Source organism: Bombus affinis, chromosome 4 (genome assembly GCF_024516045.1).
Source record: "Bombus affinis isolate iyBomAffi1 chromosome 4, iyBomAffi1.2, whole genome shotgun sequence".
Taxonomy (NCBI): Eukaryota; Metazoa; Arthropoda; class Insecta; order Hymenoptera; family Apidae; genus Bombus; species Bombus affinis.
Window position 1 is genome coordinate 2,749,240 of NC_066347.1, and position 21,805 is coordinate 2,771,044.

The window sequence follows — 21,805 nt, forward strand, 5'->3', positions numbered from 1 at the left end:
GAATAAAGGATTAATCCCTTGAGAGGATCGATGATAAAGAATACAGAAAAGACTTAAAGGAGAAATAATTAGAAATGCAAATATTCAAAATAAAGTTTGCTCTCTTTGCGATATAAATATACCTCAGAAAGAAGTTTAATGTTTAGAAATAATTATCCTCCTTTATTTTAGTCAAGAACATGAAAAAATGTAAGAATAAGCACATCTTTAAAACGCTGAACTAGTTATTAATTTAAATGTTGGATTAGTTATTCATTTGAATTACACAAAATTCATTATTATCACAAAAATGGATAAAATGTCTTACTTTTGGAGAATATAAACGAAATTTTCCATTATATCCTTGTCGAAAGAAAAGTCTCGATAAAACTCTTCCCGATATAATAAAATTCGTATCTCTAGGCACAGCGATTATAGTCATGATAAGATCAGAGATTTAATGCATTACTGTTTTAATCCCAATATTGAAAAAGATTTTTATAAGATATTATTATGGTAGAACACGAAATAATGCGTATTTTCGGGTAGTTGCTTCTTTCTCAATCAATCGGTTTTCAATTTCTTGTGTAAAACATTCATGTTTAAAGTTATAAAAGCTAACGCGACATAAAATAAAAAAATAACGATAATACAATTTATTCGAATACATATTCGACAAATTATTTGTTATATCAAGATATCAGGAAATATTTTTTCTGTTTTCTTTCTCATGATACTACATAATATAGACATTTCTAGATATAGTTTATCTATCATTTATCTTTGTTGCATCTAAACTTACGATTTAAAAATATTTCCATCTATTTATATCAAATCAATCAATGATACATGATCAGCCTGTAATATTGAAGTTAACTAATTCTAATCGATTTATTACTGAACAATCGTTACCAAATAAAATTAGAAATAGACACACTCATATTAAACAAATATTCCATAGAAGAAATTTCTCAAAATAAAGAAATGCGAAAATGAATTGCTATTATTACGTCTTATACGGTTCCAAAATAATAAAAATGGCAAAAATATTGTACGAAAAATACGATAGATTGGAAAGATTACAATGTTGAATTTAGGACATGTTACCATTATATTCCCATTAAATATATTACTTCAAAATATATCGTATATGTATGATTTTTCTAATTTTATTGTTTACACAAAGAGTTGACATTATTACAAAACTTAATTAAAAGTAATTTACAAAACTTAAATACAGATCTGTTTAAACCTAGATCTGTAATATAGGAAAAAGTCGCTGAAAAAAAATGTGCCATTAATTTTAAAAAACACAAAGGAATGACACTCACTTTTCTTAGAAATTAAAAGTTTCCCATGAATAATTATACTTGTCGGCCAAAATAATAGCTTTTATTATCTTTGATTAATGACTGAAAATGACTAGGCATGCCCATTAATCTAATTCCAGTATTAAAACATCAAGTGCTGATAAATAAATCCCTAGAATATCATCCTTCTCGTCGAGTCTTCAGTATCCGATACTTAATTAACTCTGTCTTGGTTGTAACCGCGATCAATACCGCGTTAGATTCAACAATTACTTCAACCCTACTGAATCAACTCCAAGACACTCTATCGTTTACCCTAATACATTGAAATGTAATACTCGCAGGATCGATCAACGCATGTATAATACTGTTTATACATACGTCGATGATCGTGGGACCTCGAGAACATGCAGACATCCGGATAGAACGAGCTCGATCGACTGTTATCGAGACACTGCACTCCTCCGGCAGCATGGAGAACGAAACAAAGCAACGCTTCGTGCAACCATAAATTCCAGTTAACCAGACTCTCTGGCCTGTTCCGTTGTGAGATCAAGTGCAAGAAAGGGAAACATCGATGCCCCTCGAAGACACCTAGTTCTCCCCTACATCGGTCGCAAAGGATCGACCTTGCGCTCCTCCTTCATAGAGATCAAACACCGACATCAAAGAGCGACCCGTGATCGCGAAAGCTGACCATTCTCAAAGGAAAAGGCAGACCGTTCAGCCCTTGCGCTCAACGAATAAATCAAAATTCACTCGCCATGAGGACTTGGGACGTAAAGGACTTTCTTACAGTTTAAACACGGATAGACATTTCCGTTCGCGATACAACGCTCGGTTAGGTACAGCATTATTTAACTCCTTCAAGTAGATGAAACTCTTTTAAGCAAAGCCAAAGAACGTTTTATCTTAATGGCATTAAAGAGAGCTGATAATTCTAACTTTCTTTTATGATTTGTATGTTGCGTCTTTATCAATTATTCCAGCTATTGTCCCAGCTTGTTGTATTTTTTATATTTTGATTTTGTTTCAGTTTTAATTGAAAGAGAAAATAATATTTTAAGCAGGAATTCACGTATATATCAACAATGATTCTTTTATGTTTTCTTCAAATATAAATTTTTTAGCAAATTCAAATTCGATTGAAAATGGCCCGAAATGATCCTGAACGCGGAAGAGATATAATCATGAAATAGAAATGAGAAAAGAATTGTATTGCAGATTTTGAAGGAGTTAAGAGTTTCCGATTATTTAGGCTGCTTGCGGATTATTCATTGATTTTCATTGTTCTTACTGAAACTTCAGAATATTGAAGAAATTGATGCGTCTTGAACATCATCAACTAGAAATGTGATGTTTCTTGTAGAAGATCATCAACTTTAACAGTACGTTTAAAATTTTAAATATAATATTAAGTCTAATATTCCTATTTAATAGCTTTAATCGTAAACATGGAATTGCACGCGATTGAGTGATTAGAGTTTGTAATAACGAACGAATGTAAAAAACTTGAACAATGATAAAATCTACACGCAACTAATTTTCCACACTTTCTCTTGAACAACTTTAAAATAACATCCCGTGAGTGCGGTTAAAGCTGTTTGTAATAACGAACGAGCGTACAATTCTGAATAATTCAAAATCTACACACAACTAATTTTTGACGTTTTCTTACGAACAACTTTCAAACAACCAACCTGTGAGAGCGGTTGAGCTACCGCTCGATCGTCACCAATCTTCGTCGACGGCTCCGTGGTTCTCGCCAATGATTATCAAGTAAGAAAATCTAGGATCGAGCACTATATTATCTGTACGAAACACCGGCTCGTGATCCTGTCACAGGCCAAATCGTCCTGTCCTCGCATTAATGTCAAGAGGTTGAATCTTCGACGCGGATAATTCTCGTAGGACTCTGATGACGACGTTTGGTCGCCTCGTGGTGAACATGATCCAGTCGCGGATAGAAATTCCCATTGGGATGGTAGTGATTTGAATTCATCGTGCGTCTAACGCGAGATGTGCGACACCAAACGATAATTCGTGCATAGATTGCGTTTCAGAGTTTCAAGATTCTATCGTTGAATCTCTCTTATATCGACTAACGTCTTTTAAAACAGTGTAAGTACCCGTTTCTCTGGAGTTTCATTACGAAATTGCATTTATTTGTCGACTCGCTTCAAAAAATTTGTTATGTCACCTTTGCTTTCATAAAGATATTTGGATATTCATTTGCTTCAAATTTTAACATTGCTCTATCAATTTTGCCTTGTTAGTCGCATTTCGAAATTCAGCATCCTATTAAAAATGTTGATTTCATAGTTTCAATAAGTCAGACAACTCGAGTCTCTTAGACGATCCTGACATGTCTACGAAACAGCAAAACATTCACCGACGCAAAGAAATATATAATAGACGTTCCTATTTCTCGAATCTTGTCCAGGGAGTAATAAAAACCGTTGGTTTGCTTTATCAGTTTCTTCTTATCGTGCAATCTGGCGTTCAATAGCGATAAAGGTACCCTTTGATACAGTTTCGAGGTGTGACAAGGATTTTAAATTTCTAGTTAGTTAGTTGAGCAATAAGAATCTCGATCGAGCAAGTTGATTCATGGGATCCAATTACCGTGACCCCACGATAATTTCCTTCTTTCGATCAAGCCTTCGAGTTGCTGCAGACGTTTCTAGACGTTTCGCGAGCGTGTCTTTAAGCGATTGCTCTTCCAACCGATCGACCGATACAGCTTATTATAGCTTTGTTCGTTAAGCCCAATCGTCTTTGCAATTATTTTCTTCGAACTTCTTTCACGCTCGATGGAACGAACAATTTGTTAGAAGAAACGTCGAACAGTCATTACGACATGCTTCGAGTGACTTGGTTAAGTGACTCTTAGTACTTCCGGTCGTTCTCAGATACATCAGAGGTATTCGGGTTAAAGCTAGCAGAAGCGAATGGAATTAACGGGTACAAAGACCGACTAAATCCTGCGAGTCCTTTCGTATTGTGTCTCCGCGTATGTGGATGCTGTTGCCAAATGGAGCAACTGTAAACGTTTCTATTAAATTTCGTGTAGCGTCCCGCGTTGCTTCGCATATGAAGGTCGGCGATAATTCGTTTAACACCATTTTCGCTCCTGATGTAACGTGTGCTTTTGAATTATTTTTCCGTATTCGTGGTTAATGGGTTCAATGGGAAAAGGTGTACTATTCACCTTTTAATTATTCCTTTAAATTCTCACGTGTGTAATGTAAGTTTCGTTACAGAATTAATAATTCGTATGCTAAATTTCTCAATTTTTCATGCTTTATGTAAATTTTTCTTATAGAAGCTTGTCCGAGTTTCTCATTTCAAAGTTTTGTTATTATATATCCCAATTCTCATATCAGTCATTGTTTTCATATGAACGTTGATTTTAACGATAGATGTTTACTAAGAACTTTATTATTTCCTTTAGAAAGATAGATGCAGATATTTAATGAGAGATACTGTTTCGCTTTAGAAATACGTGTTTCTTTAAAATTAATATATATCTACTTTTAATAGAAACCTAACGAATACCGTGAAACTGGGCGGAACACGAATGTTTGCGTACAGTTCCACGACTCTTTCGACAGTCACTTTTGTTTCTCTTCGAGCGCACGACATTCGTACTCCACGACTTGCATATTTCGCTATGGAATTCAGTTTCACTTGAAATCTCGTGTTAATATTGCAAAATATATTCAAAAGTTTCCACACAATTTTCCGTAGAATTAATCTACAATTATTTAGTTTCGAGTCGTTATAAAATTTCCCCGGGAGAATTATTACAGAAATATTAAACTTCTATATACGATCCTCGAAAAGTTTGCACACAATATTTAACGCAGTATACACGTCATTGTATAGATATTTTCCAAAGTTCGATACTCATTTAGAACTCCGAACGAACTCTATCAACACTGTTACACTTTTTCACTGATTCTTCCTTCGAAACTCTCGTTTCATACACAAAGGACCGCTATCGAAAGCACCTGATCTGCAGGTCACGGGTCGAAACACTTCCTTCGCCTTTTCAGCCTTGAGAGAACTTCACCACCAAACTATACCACTATTCTCTGGAAATCAGTCACGTGTCTTGGCTCCCAATTACCGTCCTCTTGAACCGTGCCATAGAATTCCGCCTTTCAAAGTGTGCTCGTAGAATTCCATCCTCATCCCGTTGAGATGCACGTAAGCCAGGAGAGATTCCTCTTGATTGGAAAATGTAAACGCCCCCTCAGACCACACTCGCAACACCAAAGAACTTGACTGACTAAACACAATGCTTGTAAACAAGCTCTCTGATACAAACTACCCCTATAAAACGGAGACACGGATTGAGAACGAAGAAAATGACACGATCGATTATAGGTCATTGATCGCTCGTCTTCTTTCAATTTCGACCACTTTTTTTACGCGAATGAATTCTATTTACGATAGCGCGATACGCGGCATCGAAATTAAACTAGCGATACAGGACAGTATTGCAACACGATCGTAAAAGCACGATTTGCAGGCTATGTCACGTGGAGGACAGACTAGTTGGTCCCAATGTTCGAAACGCATCGATTGTCCGCGACGTCGTCGACGGTAACGGCGGCAGGACGGCTGTAAGTGGAGGCAAGAAGTCGTTGTAGGCGACGCCAGCACTTTTGGACCACGCAGACACGACGGCGAAGGCCAGACTGCACCACCCTGCCGCTCTCTCGGAATCGATACGTCAATCGTCCCTCCGGTCGGGACGAGAAAAGCACCGACACACAGGGCAAAGAGATGAAGGGAGACACGGGGACGAGATGAGTACAGACAGAGGGTAGAAGAAAGAAGAAGAGGGGACAAAGCCCGTGATACACATTAAAGCTCGGCCATTCGCCACTCCCGTTGCCACGGTCCGGTTTTAACCGCGGGAATTCATTGTCAGTCGCGGATAATTTCTAGAGATCTATCATTCGGAAATTAGAAATCATCGCGTTCTTTCGTTTCAATTTTCGTTTTTTATATTTGTTTGGTTATAGCGTGGCTCTGCTAGTTGTGAATGGACGTATCGTCTTCTATCTTTTTCTTTAGTTCGATACTCCTTTTTGCTTCAACTTGAGTAAAGTTGGTGATTGATTGGTCTGTTTGTGAAAGATTTTAAAATTGGTGTATCTCGGTGGTTGTACGCTTGAGGTATTTAATCTAACGTTCCTTTTTGCTTCAGCTTGAAAGAAATGGCTTTTTCTTATGTTCTCCTTGACAGATTTTAAATTTTGTTGTATTTTGACGATTGGAATGATTTTGCTGTTTGTTCTTGCGCTTGGATGAAGTAACGTTTAATGGGTATCTTTATAACGTATTTTAAAAATGCTGTATATTGGCTGTTGTTTAGCTTTCTCCTTTGATACGCAGTTTCTTTTTGTTTTAACTCGAAAAGGATAGCTTTTATTTATCTTCCTCGTGATAAATTATACATTTGTTGCACCTTGACAATACAATAGTTCGAAGTCGTAAGATTCTGCCTGGTTCACAAAGAATCTTCTGAAAGTCACAGTCCGAGTGTCCAAAATTGTATGACCGCCCACAGTCCACTTTGAGAATCCTAGAAATCAAACTTCAAAACTGTCGCATTACAGAATCTGTGACATCATTCTAAGATCTGTAGACCACGATGGTTTCCACGAAACTTCAAAATTCTGACTTGTCTCCTATTTAAAATACGTGTTCTATTTTAAAATAAAAAGTATCAGGAAGTAAGCCTGTAAGTAAACAACTTCAAAATGTTATAAAGATTTAATAGAATAAAGCGGTATTAATTTTTAACTGAAGAGAGCAAAGAATATCTATATTCTTGCTCTATCTAATCTTACGTGTCTAAACAATTCTTTGTCAGTATTTTCAACTTAGATAGTCCCTGATGTCTCACTTGATCTCTATTGTGTACCCTTTATTCGAAACCTGAGAAAGTCCAGAGTGATTCTCTGGCCCCTGTGATGGTATATGTCGACTTGTTCAACTCTGCACTTGTCTCTGTCAGTTTCATGAAGTACCATTTCAAAGTTCTAAAGTATTCCGAAATCTATTAAAGCCAATTTGGATCACGTGTTAATTATTGATCAATAAATAAACGTAGGAATGAGAGTTACAGATAAGTTGAAGTATCCAAATACTTAAGAACGGTAGTATATATTTAATTATAATTTTGTCTAATTACAGACTATAATTAGATTCTAATCTGTATTTATAGAGAAAATATAATAATAAAATAATAGATATATTTATATTTATATTATCAATTTTATTTCTAAATACAAATTATAATTACATTATAATTGTTTATATTATAAATGTCTGTAATGTATTATTATATTGTATTGTACTATAATCTAATTATAGTCTGTACTATAATAAAAGTCTCTACATACAGTTCATCGTTATTATTATTATTCAAAAGTTCCATACAATACTTATTTCGAGTAAAATTTTCATGTTGCATCTCATGGATAATTACTGAATCCACGATATTCATTATTTGCCTCCAAAATTTAACTGGCTGGCCTAAGTCGGTGATGGGATAAAAAGACCAACATGGAAAGTAGTGAAGAGGAAAAGGACCCTAGTCACACAGCAGCGTTCATTAAAACTTTAGCTTCGAAGCTTTGGGACGCAATAGAAGGCAAACAAAAGCAAGTTTCGACAACGAATACATGAGCGGTTGCAATTGCCACGGTAATTAAAACGAGGAGGAACATGGTTGTCACTGCGCGATTCTTTGCCTTCTGTTAATTGGTTCAAAAAACCGATCTTGTGTTTCGTATTATTCGGAAGATCCTTTTAGCAGGATATAAATTGATTTTAAATAATAATATCTTGACATTACCTTTGAGATTTACTTTTATCGTAATACTCTTCTTATTCTTCTTCGATTTCTTTTAATACTTAATTCGTATTCAAATGATGTTATTACGTCTTCGCCTTTTATCTTTTACTTTTATCTTTTTTTTTCCTTTTTCCTAAAACGTTCATTGCTTCGTGCATGTATCGTTATGGAATTATTGTTAATTTATAATCATTATTCGTAATTAATCTGTACATTTTGGTCAAATTCAAGTACTGTTACTACTAATCGATCAAAATGTCCGAATAAATACGAATGTATTTGTTGATTGAAAAGAAATACTATATAAATCTTACTATTAAAATTTCTCTCAAAGTTTAGTATGCTGCTGATAAATTTTCTCTTTTCCTTGCTAAAAATATATGCATTAAGTAAATAGAATTATTACTTAAACATTTCTTGCACTAATAAAGAAAGAAAGAAATATAGTTTTCAGAATCTTGCTGTTAACTTTTCTTTCAAAATGCATTTACAGTGATAATTTCACATTCTTTATCGCTAATGAATTGCCAATAAATACATTAAATATCATTTCGTGAAACAGTACAGCAACAGTAAATATGTTGTAGCATATAATTTAACAGTACTCGTTTTACGCGTATTATTCATGAAAGAAGATTTCGAGTGCGCATACATGTGAGCACGATAGAGATAATTTCTAAACAAAGGCCGAAGCAAAAAGGTATTACATACATATATTTCAGAAGGCTTAATCTCGTCGCGTCTTTATTGGTACAAAACACGGCCACATATTGTATTGTGTTTACGATCACGGTTGGCGGAGCTGGAACAAGAGCAACTCTAAGACGATATCGTATAAATATCCCATTTTTAATAGAAAGAGGGTTAGTCGAAGCAGAAAATCGATAATGCGTGTACCACGTATTGTGCGTGGAAACAGTTCGATTCACCTGTATTTCACCTGTATGTAAAACATGTAAAAGTACAGTGCTCACACGATAAGTGACAAACAGAAAGAAATGGGTTGAAAAAAGGTAGCGATGTACGAGACATGTACAATAGTCAGGAAATAAAAATCAAAAAGTCAGATGAGCGTACTGGAAGAAATATGAAAAAGAAAAAGATATAACTAACAAAAAATATCGATTAATTAATTAGATATTAATAAATGGAGATAAAACATTCTGCAAAACGAATTTGGTGTATGGGATATTTTATGTTTTTATTTATTAATTATTTTATCTACTGGAAAAAATTTAATTTGTTCTGATAAAATGATATAAGAGAACAATGGAGTACTATGTAAAAGTTTAAAATCTTAAAATTTGGAAGATACAAAAAGAAAAAGGAACAAATATTGGAAACACGTAAGGAAGAGGCGTAATAGACTCAAGCAGTTTTCTTTTAATCATACGAGCATGCGATTCTGGACAGGACTGTTAATGGAAGAGAGTCAATGAAAAAGCCACTTAATTTCCCGTGCCTCTTCCGAACGTACATACACTCTCATCCATAAGTACTACATTTAAAATAAGGATAAATTAATATTATAATTACAGAGGCAACTGTTAGGTACAGCTAAATAGATCTATTATTAACGATTTTAAGAAAAGAAAAATTTCCTATATTTATTTGAAACGATAATAATAATCGATACAAAGCATATGATATTTAAAATCAAACTCATCACATTCTTTGCCTTAAGCTTTTCCTCAATTATATAAACTCCCAGAATTTTTATAAAATTACCATTTGCATACGCGTTAATAACTATTTTGTTGGAAATTTACAAGTGTTAGGTGACTTATGAACTGGAATGTACATTTGTACATATATGCCTTTCAAACGGATGAACGCGTCCCCACTTTGCACGCACCACTGTCATCGATGTTCTCGATGACTATTCCAAAGACACTCGACGCATAAAGCTGCACGTGTATGTACACGCATACCTGTGGCTCCTTATTGAACCATGCATCGATTAAGCCCGCCCTGTGCGGAAGCACCAATTATTTCCAATAATTTTGATCATACGGAAACGAACATTCTCTTCGTTTCAGCTTTTCCGCTGAAAACAGCATTAATTAGATGGGGTAATTGCGGATGACCGACTCTCACGGAAGTGACTAAGTACTTTGCGGGATTGAGTGAAAAACGAGATTCGAGAATATTAAAACTAATTTATTTGGCAGAGGAAGAGAAAATACATATAACGGATATAAAGTGGTGTTTTTTTTATAAAATTAGGAAGTACCTACAAATTGATGTTTGAGATTTTGTTGAAATAAGTCGAGAAATAAGAAGAAAGGTAATAGTTGCGTGTACGTAATTGCAAACAACTATATTTCTAAAAATGAAAGATGTTTTATTTTCGTAAATTAAAATAAGAAATCGAGAGTCATTGAAGCAATATCAACAGAAATTAACTGTAATATTTTAATAAATTATAATGGGATACTATAGACATTTGAAATAAAATCGGTAGAGAATGATCGATCTTGAGAGTTGGAAATTCATCCTATGAAATATTTAGTTTTATCGGTATATATAATTTATTATTTGCAAATGTAATTTATATTTTTACTTTGTTAAGGCATGTATAATTTAACATTTGGATTTTTCATAAGTGAATTTGATATTCATTCAGTAGAATGAAAAAAAGTATACATATAACAAAGTAATGAAGAAATTATAAAGTTCTACTGTTAATAGATAAGATGTTAAGGAACATGTAAGAAATTGAAAGAGAGGAAAATACACGTTTTTCATGTAAAGAAGGAAGACATGTAGAAAAGCATGAAATATTCCAATGTCGCCTCCACGCGAAGGAGGTGATATAGAAATATAGAGACACGCAGAAAAATGATACGGTTTACACTCAAAGAAATATGAAGTATGGAAAGCTGCAGAAAACTGGTTGACAGTAGAAAAATACGTAAGAAACTGAAATATCTCGAATGGTTTCAGACATTTCTATACTTTTCGCGAAACATAAAATTCGTCTTACTCGCATTTTTCGAAAATATCTAGGGAAACAAATTTTTAGTATTGCACGTCTTAGTATTTCTGCAACATTACAATAACATTCTCTTCAAAATTTTCATTATTTCTTGTAAACTCATAATCCCAAATATCGTAAACTCTACTTAACAATAATTAATTTCACGTAGAAACAAAATGATAGTATTTAAGATGCTTGTGAACGTAGTTTCAAATTTCATTAATTTTATAATTAATGTTATAAAATAGAGTACGTTCAGCGTTTGCACTTTCATTAATCATTAGAATAATTAGAATATTCTATTCATCAATTGTCACAAATTTACGCTTAGAAATTTCAAACTTCGTTATACATCATCACTTACTTTTAATTTAACGTTAAATTCCCAAACCACCAATTTTTCGCAATTTAACTACGGTGTTTTATGCATTATATAAAATTCAATAATTCTGAATCTAATTAGTCACCGCGAAAATACCAAACAAAAACGAACATGAAAGAAGATCATCAATATTTCAAGCTTCCATCGAAGGAAGTTTAACGGACTTATACTTGACTGTAATTACTTTCCAATTACAACAGAAATTCATGGAATATTCGACCTTTGGGCCACGTTCTAATTATTATACGAGCCAGTAGTCGATTAATAGGTTCGTTAAAATTGCAAAAGAGCAATGTCTTGACACGCGACTTCTACACAAAGATACGCGTTCGGATAATAGCCGAGCAAGGGTGGAAGAAATTCCACTTCGGAAATTACCACGTCTCGTAAGACGTTCCCGATATCTCTGATAATTATCGAACCTCTAGAGACGGTAGCGACAACGTCTATCGCGAGAGATCGCGCGAACACAATGCGAAGAAAGACCCGACACGATACCTAGCCCTTCTTAGGTTCGTTGTAAGGTACACGCTCAAAGAATATAACGAGAATGGATCGAGAAGTTTCCTATTGAGATTCACGGAGAAGGTACTTCTGCTCGTTCCAGAAAAGTATGAATCCATTCAATGACGGTATCGTTTGCTAACCTCACGGTTTCACTTTGATCAGGAAACACACAAAGCGTACCCAGTATAAAGAAGTTGAGCGATGTGGCTTGCGTGTGTTGGAAAATTTCTATTATTTATAGTTTTGCTTTAATTTATTAGTAGACAGCGAATATTTATGTACGTTAAAATAAAAATGTACAAGGAATATATGATAGTTATGCATGTAAAATATGCAAATGTGCGGAAAGGTATGTGAAGTGGTATGTCGTGATAGGTGTAGAAGGAATGCTCAGATGTTTCAACAAAAACGTTTATTAACTTAACAACTGACGTCCAATAACAACTAGCAACAAACAACAATTAACACAAGTAACAATTAACAATTAACAGTTAGCAACGCTTGGTAACGATCAATGCTTGACGCAGGTTATAGGAAGTAGAGCGCTCGTTTCACGTAATCCTTCGCACTTCACAGCTCGGGGCAGACTGAATCTCTTTGATTCAAAAGCCACGCTGATTCTTTTCTTTGTTAGCCATCGATATCGCGCGCGTTTGTTAGAAATCCGCGACGACTGCGACGTGTGCGGTCTCCCGAAAATTCGGCGAAGGAGCCGTAGGGATATCGATGACACCTAAGGCTCGTCGGCATAGCGCTTTTAAGATAAAGCGCCTTGTGCCGCGAAACCGTTGGAAATTTCCGAGGTCGAGTGTCGCCACATATGTAAAATACGTCAATCATATGTTTAGTGTCAACCATACGTCAATCATAAGTTTTGGTTAAAATTTGAAGCGTTTAATTAAATAATGTTTAACTTTGCTAAACTGTGGACTTTGCTTTGACCACAGAACGCTGACCGTAAAGAAATTAAAGAATGTGGTTTACGTATGTTTGAGAATTTTAATTATTTGCGATTTTATTTAATGTAACCTGCAAATATTTATGTACGTTAAAATAAAAATATGCAATAAGTGGATAAGCAAGAAACATATGCTATTTATGTACGTAAAATATGCAAATGTACACGAGAAGTATACAGTATAGAAGTATGCCGGCGGATAACATACACGTGCGGGCATAAGGGGATTCCTTACGAAAAAGTAAGAAGAAAATATAGAATAAAACCTTTTCCCTTTATGTTTCGTTTTCAAAGAAAATCGAGTTTAATACTTTTATAGTTGAATTTGACTAATTACCAACTAGCTATGTGTAAACAATCAATAGAAGATTATTTTATATACGAAAATAAGTAACAAATGTCGAATAAAACTTTTCCGTTATTTTCAAGAATATAGAGTTTGAATATGTTTATTTAAGAATTGACCTAACCCTTAAATTTTCAAATTTATTTTTCTCGGAAACAAAATATCTTCTAAAAAAAATGTTATCCTATATTTTCGATTTATTTTCACATGTAGAACAATGACCTGTCTATTACTTACTTCTGTTTAGACCGGAATTAGTTATGTTCAGGTATGCTGATAAATTTTCAAACTCGATTTTTCGAAAACCAAGCATTATATGAAAAGGTTATATTCTATATGTATTTTCATCTTATCTTATCATAAGAAATGTTCCGCTCATTTCCGATTGTACATATTATTCAATCGCATCCTGTATGATATGCATCAAACATACGTTTGGTGTTGATTTTGGCCTAAATTTATAGTATTTGATTTTAGGAAAATAGTAATAACGTTTAACTTTTCTTTAAACTAACTTTAGAATTTCGCTTGAACAGCAAAACACTGAGCATAAAGAAGTTAAGGAATGTACATTACGCGTATTTGAGAATTTCTACTATTTACGGTTTTGTTTAAGTTTACGTTATATTGGTAGATCGCGAATATTTCGAAGGGTTAAAATAAAAATATGCAAAAAGCATGTAATAGAATAATATATAAAATACATCAGCCATATGTTTGGTATAAATTTAGAACGTTTAATTTTGCAAAAATAGTGATAATGTAATATTTCTTTTGTTTCTTTCTAAATTTATCCTTTTTATTTATTAAAAATGTTATTAACTATTATTAAGACTAATAAATAGCGTAGTACAATCTTCTAGTTTTCGAATGTCTAAGTAATTCCTATAGGATATCATAGCGCATTTTCTTACTCAAAGCAATCTTTGAACTTCTACCTTTAAAAATTCTTTTTACTTTTCATATAAAATTATTAAAAGCCATTCCTATTACTACCGAATACTTTGGTTTGATTCGAAAAAATATATTCACGAATTCTAAGCGAATTTCACATTTTCCCTTTCACATTAAGCTCGGTATAATTCGTACAAGCTTGAACAGATTCTCTCTTAATTTTCTTTCTTAATATTTTGCTCCTTGTCTATCGCCTTTATCGTTCCTCATTTCCGAAACTCACAAATATACTTGATATCAATGATTTTGCAATAAGAAAAGCACGTATGTAATATCTTAAATAATGATAACGACGATACTTACGAAAGAATTTTATCGAACATGTTTAATTCCTTTATCTATAATTATCTGATAATATTTTATTATTTTTTAATATCTCATACTAAAAGACGATTAAAAATTTCCGAAATAAAATGGGAACATTGCTTCAAGCGACACCCTAGTATAAATATTCTCTCTTGCTCGATCTTCAATCACTCGTCATTCACGCCCACGATAAATGAATTCTATCATTCCAGTAATATTAACCAGATTTCCTGAAATATTTAATTACCACGTTCTGCCTCGCTCTGCCATATAAATTTCGAACGCTTATCGCGTCGTTCGAACCACCCTCTCTCCCACTTCCCACCCTTCGACTACTCGAGTAAAATCGGCAGATGTGGGTCATGGATGCAGGTAACGAACAAAAGCAATGGCGTGATCGCTCGACGAAAGGACGATTCGCATAAAATAACGGAAAACAGCAATAGTGTCTGCTGAGAACGAGCGGATATTCATTTGTGATTTAACGTCATCCGCGTTATTCGGCCAATCGCCCGTCCGTTGTTTCGCCATTTCGTATCGAGTGCGAACGGGTAGGCGAGCTCGCTCGATTCCTGACCCTCATGCCGATTGACGTGACGATTACTGGTAATAAAGTTTCTGCTATTATGGAGGCAGTCCTTAATACGGCTACAAGAGACAACGAGATAGAAGTGGCCCCGTCGACGACAAAACTGTCCACCCCGCCTGATATTTCTTCCGCTTCGACCGGAGATCTCCTCTGATTTATATACATAATATAGTCTTTCTTCTCCGTCTCGTTTGGAGGAATGGAAGAACGGAAGAAGAGAGTTTAAAAATCGCGTCCATTGTACACGGTATTTCACACAGTTGGAAAAAGTTACGATCTTCGTTCTGCAAAAATTCCTCGAATTGTTATTGCCTAATCTCGCTGTTACATCAACAAACGAGTTTTGAGGAAGGGAGGATTTATGGAAAAACCGGATTGGAAACTTGATATTTTTAGAAAAAGTGAATTCTCGCAACTGAGCAAAATTGTAACTTTCGTCCTACATTCCTTGAATTTGTACATTCCAATCTGGTTCTTGTTTCAACAAAGATATTTTACAAAGAGTAAATTTATAGAACAATTGGACTGAAAATTTAATATTTTTAGGGAAATTGACTTCTCACGACCGAGTGAGAAAAGATAAAATCATAGAAAATTTTAACCGAAAACGATAGCTTTAGAGAAAGTGAGTTCATAGAAAAATTTGTCTTAAAGCTTCGTGTTTTTTGGAAAGCTTTAACATTAAATTTAAATGAAAAGTCATGTGTATGAAGGATAATTCCTCTCAAATTCTATAACAATGGGGAAATACGACTGGGTCAAAAGCGTTTCAAAGGTCGTGGCACGATTAAAACGATTCGATATAGACAAAAAGGTCAGAGGACAGAATTAAATGGTATTGTGGGATATATATCATACATTCTGCATTATCTATATGTACTTTTGTGCATTAATGCGGTTGCGCGTTCTTTAAATGCAACTACTTGTACTATATCGTTCATGCATAAATCGATTCTCTGGTTCCAATTGCTTTAAACACTTGCACATAGCTCTACCCTATTGTGTGAAAAAGCCTGTACAGTGAAATGTATAATTTGAGAAGATTTATGGAAAGTTTGTAACAATATTTGACTTGTAGAGAGAAATCGATCGTTCCTGTTAATGGTTTTTGTTGTAAGTGAAGAGGAGAAACAGAAACTGGGATGCGTATAGGGGAGACGAGACTAGTTTTTGTTTCTGACGGGTTATTCACTCGTGCTACGTCAGGCAAGTTTGTGGAGATTTATTTTTGGGATCGTTTGTTAGAAAATAGACGGTGAATTGTGCGAAGGAAATAAAGGCGTTGTAGAAGTTCTTGCGTTTCATGTGATATACAGTGAAGTTGAATGATCATTTAACATTTAAAAACTAATACAATAAATGAAAAAAGTTATGGAATAAAAAAACAATTATGTTAATCTCTAAAGGGGATTAATTATATTAATCCCTATCCTTAAAGATAGATACCGACTTTTTATAACTACAATTTTTTAAGCGATTGATAAATTCAAAATCATTTATTGTTTGATAAGAGAAATATGCAAATTATTCATTTTAATGGGTTACATATGGAAATATCATCAACGATTTATATCTTACGATTCAAATTCTTTATAATAATAGTTCATGATAGAAATCATATAGATTATTATAAGTACTATAGTTATGATACAAATATCAGCTTTAAACAGTTCGAGTGTCATTGATAAAATATTTGTATCCAATGCTCTGAGATAAATAGAGAGATGAATGAAATTAAACATTTTTTGATCGAACGACATTGATTCGATTCGTGTAGATTGGTCGCGACTACGCAGATTCGTTTCTATAAAAGCAAATCACGTTCTGTCAACAAAATAAAAAATGTTGACGCCCTGTGGGAGAGATGTTTTTCACGCTTCCTTCGAAATTCCGTTAAAATTTGATGAATTCGTGTTTCGTGTTTCTCTCTCGACGGCGATAGAAAGGTCCGATGACGAACGACTCGTGAAAAATCTTTTGTGCGAGAAATCGCTTGTAACTGGAACCAAAAGATTCACGGTACTGTTACAGTCAAAATAACGAATCGTGCAAACTTTCCAACCATGTACATCGAACTATGAGAGAAATAGTTCAATCGTTTTAATTGCGTTTGTTCAACTGATTTTTATAGTTTCTCAAAACATAAAAGAGTATACTATTTTTTTAATAATTACGATCGTTCATATTTATCAAAGGTATCTGTTAAAGTTTGTAAAACAAAATTTTGCACGTAATCTATTACTACGTATATTCAACTTATCTTTTAATAAGTTAATTATCTTTAATATATTCTGTCATACATTTAAAAAACAAAATCATGCACACACATAATAATTTAGTAGGAAATAAATATTTGATATCTAACAGAACTATATTCTTGACTAAGTATGCATGTCGTAAATCCGAGGATCACTGTCGGACAAAACGAGACAATCGATGTACGGCCTGTTTGAAAGCTGACTCATTCGGTCAACGAGTAAAGTGCAGTGTAAGTAGAATAGGAGCGTTTCTCGTCAGCCACGGTCTGACGATTACTCCGCACTTGACCGCCTAATTGCATCTTCACTATTCTTTAATGGCCTCGTAATTTCTCTAATTCCCCGAAGTTCTTCGAGCGCGAAAATGTTCAAATTATTTATTGCAAACGTGTATAAACATCGCAAACAGTATATTTAGATTAATAAAGTTGAAACAAAATACGTGAATTTTTACACTTTTTAACATATGTATGTATATTGCAATTAATTTATTATGAACTGGAATATTTAGTCCCCACATTGTTTAATTAAAATGTCGACTATCTGTGAGAAAAATCTATTATTTTTCATTTCATGCGTGTTTCTATTTTGTTTTCTACTGCCTTCTAGTTAAGTCTCTTTTATCGCTTATTCTTCCTTTCATTTCATCTTAATCTCTTTATGTATTGGTTTCTACAATGTAGTAAAAATAGTTTCAGTTTGCAAAATCAAACAAAAGAATGTTAATTAAAATAATTAATGACGGAAATGTTACACAAAATATGCAACATGTCTACTTAAGTAGTATTACTTTAGTAGTATTATTTTATAACAGAATATACTTATATTGTATTTGAATAGAAATCTGAATTTAAGAAATTCCAAATTAAAAATTTGTGTCGAGGAGTTAAAAGATTTCCTATAAAAGAAGAGATATCAGTGGAAATTTCCTACGCAGAACTTCGCAGTCTAAGCAGAATATTGATAAGTTGGTTACCGAATAGGCCATCAAATCTTTCATCAAATTAAAATCGTTAGCTATATAAAATTCGAAGATCTAATCAGAATACGAAAGATTTTAAGATTCGGAAAATGTCTCTCTATTCAGAATAACGACTGATGTAACGTATACTGACACGAGCACCAGATTCGGCCGTTTCTCGGGAGTAATGGATTCCAGGATTTACGAGCCGGCATTCTCCAAAATTACTGTCGTGTACAACGACCCTATGCAGCATATTCGCACGCCTCGTTGAGGATTTTGCAAGGTGTATGGAAAATTGAGAGAATTGTATGATAGTTTCTATTGATTAAAATGTCTATTATGACTAAATTGATAGAATATCTTATGTGCAGGAAAATATTTCATATTATATTATATGACTCATAAGTCATACTAGTGAGATGTACTTGTACAAAGGACCTCTATTTTCAACAAGACTATTTCAAAAATATAGTGAAGTCGCACTGCAGTTGAGAACTTCTAGTAGTCAGAGTACATAATTACAAGAAGAGGACTCTGAAAGTTACCTTAAAGTAAAACGTATTTGACTTTGTTGGCGCTGCAAACGGTACAATAAAAGTCTAGCACTGAAGTTAAATACATCTTTTTGTAGCTAAATTGTTATATAAGTAAATGAATAGTTAAATAGTAAATGAAGCTGCATGAACAATTATTCTCTTACTCTCATATTTAAGTAAACATGCCTATTCGAATAGATTTTTATTTCATAATGTTTACAGTTTATTTCTTGTAACAAGGTTTGAAAGAAAAATTCTACGTTAAAATTCCAACAAACCACAAAAAGATGAACAGTCTGGTATAGTCTTGGTACTGTTAATCGGAAACTTATTGAATGAACGTACATCGAGATGACACTATTATATATATTTATTACACTCAAAGTACTGCCTCAGGAATTCAATTCGATTGACGCTTTCAGGTAACTTCGAGAAAGGTACATAAATCGAATAGAGGTAGCACAGAATCTCAAGGAAACCACCGAAGTGTTAGTGTCTATTCTATTCAGTTTCCTTTCAGGTACTACTCATTTTTGGATCCAACTATGACAAGAGATAGACATTATATGGTAACATTTCTAAAAGACATTGGACGCTAGATTCCAAACATTTTTTCTCTATTACAAGCAATTATTTACCAAAAGTTACTAAAAAGTTCTACTCTCATTATTTCTCATTAGAATATCCAAAATAGAGTACTTATAGTATTTAATAGATGGACTAAAGTTTTATTTAAGTCCAATTTCTTTAGTTAATACAAATATAAACATGAATAAACACCCGCGGTTTATTTATCAGTTAATTATCGTCCAGTTAAAAAGTAGATAAACTGTGAAAAGATTAAATTGCAAAAGAAGCCGGTTATTTCAAACTGGAAATCGAATAGCAGAAAAAGATCTCTTCTAAATTATAACTTTTAAAAGCACGGCAGCGAATTCTCTTAAATACTCCGCTAATACACTCCACGAACTTTCAACCGCCATCAAACTTCGTTCAACTTCGGCTTTCGTCTTGCCATATTCAAATACCTGGAGACTCATAGTAGAGTGTTCTTCCTCGTTCGAATATCAGAGATTTACAGTAGAAATGCCATTTCCACGACGGCACAGACTTATCGACGAGTTCCCGTTCGATTCTCCCGTTTGCAAACGTTACAAGAACGCGTATGTAGATCAGTAAGTACGCGTAGGTCGAGAGTGGCGCGTTGTTAGCGTGTCCTATCCGAGGAGAGCGGAAAGCTCTACGGCTGAAACGATAATGACATTCTACCGCGTGCTTGGAGCTTCCTAATTAAATGGATATCGGCTTAGCCAGGTCTTGACGAGCAGCGATAAGCCAGGTTTCATTTCTTCCCACTGTGGAATTAATTAGCGTTTACTGTAGTTGGTGTACTCGTTCGATTCCTTTGTGGCTCGTATTTCTGTGAGCGGAATTGCGATGATTAAGAAACGGACGGCCCTTCTTATCGATGAAAACCATCGTCCACAACGAAACATGAATTTGTAAGATATTTTCTAGCAAATAAAAATATCTCGAAGGAATATTGAAAATTGTTGAATAACACAATAGTCAAAGGAACAACGCGAAGGAGGCAACTATTTATCCGTAGTAACATATTTGTTACTAATATTATTAAAAATAGATTTTCATATTCTATGAATAGACTGTATAGAGTGCCTCCTTTGATTTCTGAGGTGGGAGGAAATAAATTTGTTCATCTAGCTGCATTATGTGATGTTTTTTTTTCTTATTGCCGTATATTAAAGGATTTTTTAATAAATTTTCACAAATTTTTAAAATATCCTAAAAATTCTCCATTGATAATGTTATATAGTTCGCTTTAGAACTATTACGCTTTGAGTATTTCATTTGATTTCTCGTTGACTGTAAATTTCGAACACTTACATAATATAATGTAATAAGATCACTTATATTGTGAATAAAACCTAACGTCCCCTCGTCAAAATAATAAATAAGTTACCATGTTCGTAAGTTTAATTCAGCATGATAGAAAAAAATGAATAAACAATTAGTGAAAGAAGTGATTATCTTCAGTCTTTTTAAAACACACGCATAAGTGCATCGACTGTTAGATTCTTTTTATATTCACACGACAAAGTGACTGGTTCTGTGCATCATAAAAAACATTCATTGATTGTGCCGTGAATTTTGAAGTGTCACAAAGCGAATACTTACAGTGTCGAAACATTTGAAGAACCGCATTTCGTAGATGATCCCTGAAATTCATCAATTCACATCTGAATTTTTTGGCACGCTATCAGTTTCTTTCTTAATTGTGTATACACTGTGTACGCTGTAAAACTCGATCGACAATCGATAAACTGTGACGATACTTAATTATCCTATTAAAATAGCTGATGTTAAGAGAACGCAATCCTTCATCGAAGAGAATAAATTTGAATTTGAATTCACAGATAATATAAATCCAGATTCGAAGATTTTGTTTCGTTATTCTTCTCCTATTACAGGATTTTCCGCTTCTTGTACAGTTCGAAACCACATGAATATGAATGGATATCGGAAATTAGCATAATTCAACTTCCTCTTGAATAATAGTATCTACTTTACATTTAAAGTAAAATCATGTTCGCCAGAAAAGAACTAGAAGGCGAATATTTATCGCGTAGTTGCAATCAAAACATTCGGAACAAATCTTTTCGTTTATTTGTGAGATGATTAATCGGACAACAAATTTTAATAGAAAAAATTAATTTTTGTTCGATTCACGATACTACAATTAACAAAATTGAAGCAATCATATATATAAATATTATTTCACAAATATTTGGCAATATTTCTGCATTATAAACGATATTTTATATTTTCCTTAATACCGCG

At 33.7% G+C, this 21,805-nt stretch overlaps 1 protein-coding gene across 7 annotated transcripts in view; it reads right to left on the bottom strand.

The window, feature by feature from the left end:
• Positions 1–21,805, bottom strand: part of LOC126915316 (potassium voltage-gated channel subfamily H member 5-like) — a 207,306-nt gene that overhangs the window by 129,616 nt on the left and 55,885 nt on the right. The window contains exon 2 of one of the 7 annotated variants that reach the window (XM_050719888.1): positions 21,143–21,183. The exons of 5 other annotated variants lie outside the window; for them this stretch is intronic. In XM_050719888.1, the coding sequence (XP_050575845.1) occupies positions 21,143–21,169 (27 nt within the window). In that variant the 5' untranslated portion in view covers positions 21,170–21,183. Of the gene's footprint in view, positions 1–2,989; positions 6,012–21,142; positions 21,184–21,805 lie in introns of those variants that run through there. One more of the 7 variants, XM_050719890.1, reaches the window with a different exon arrangement.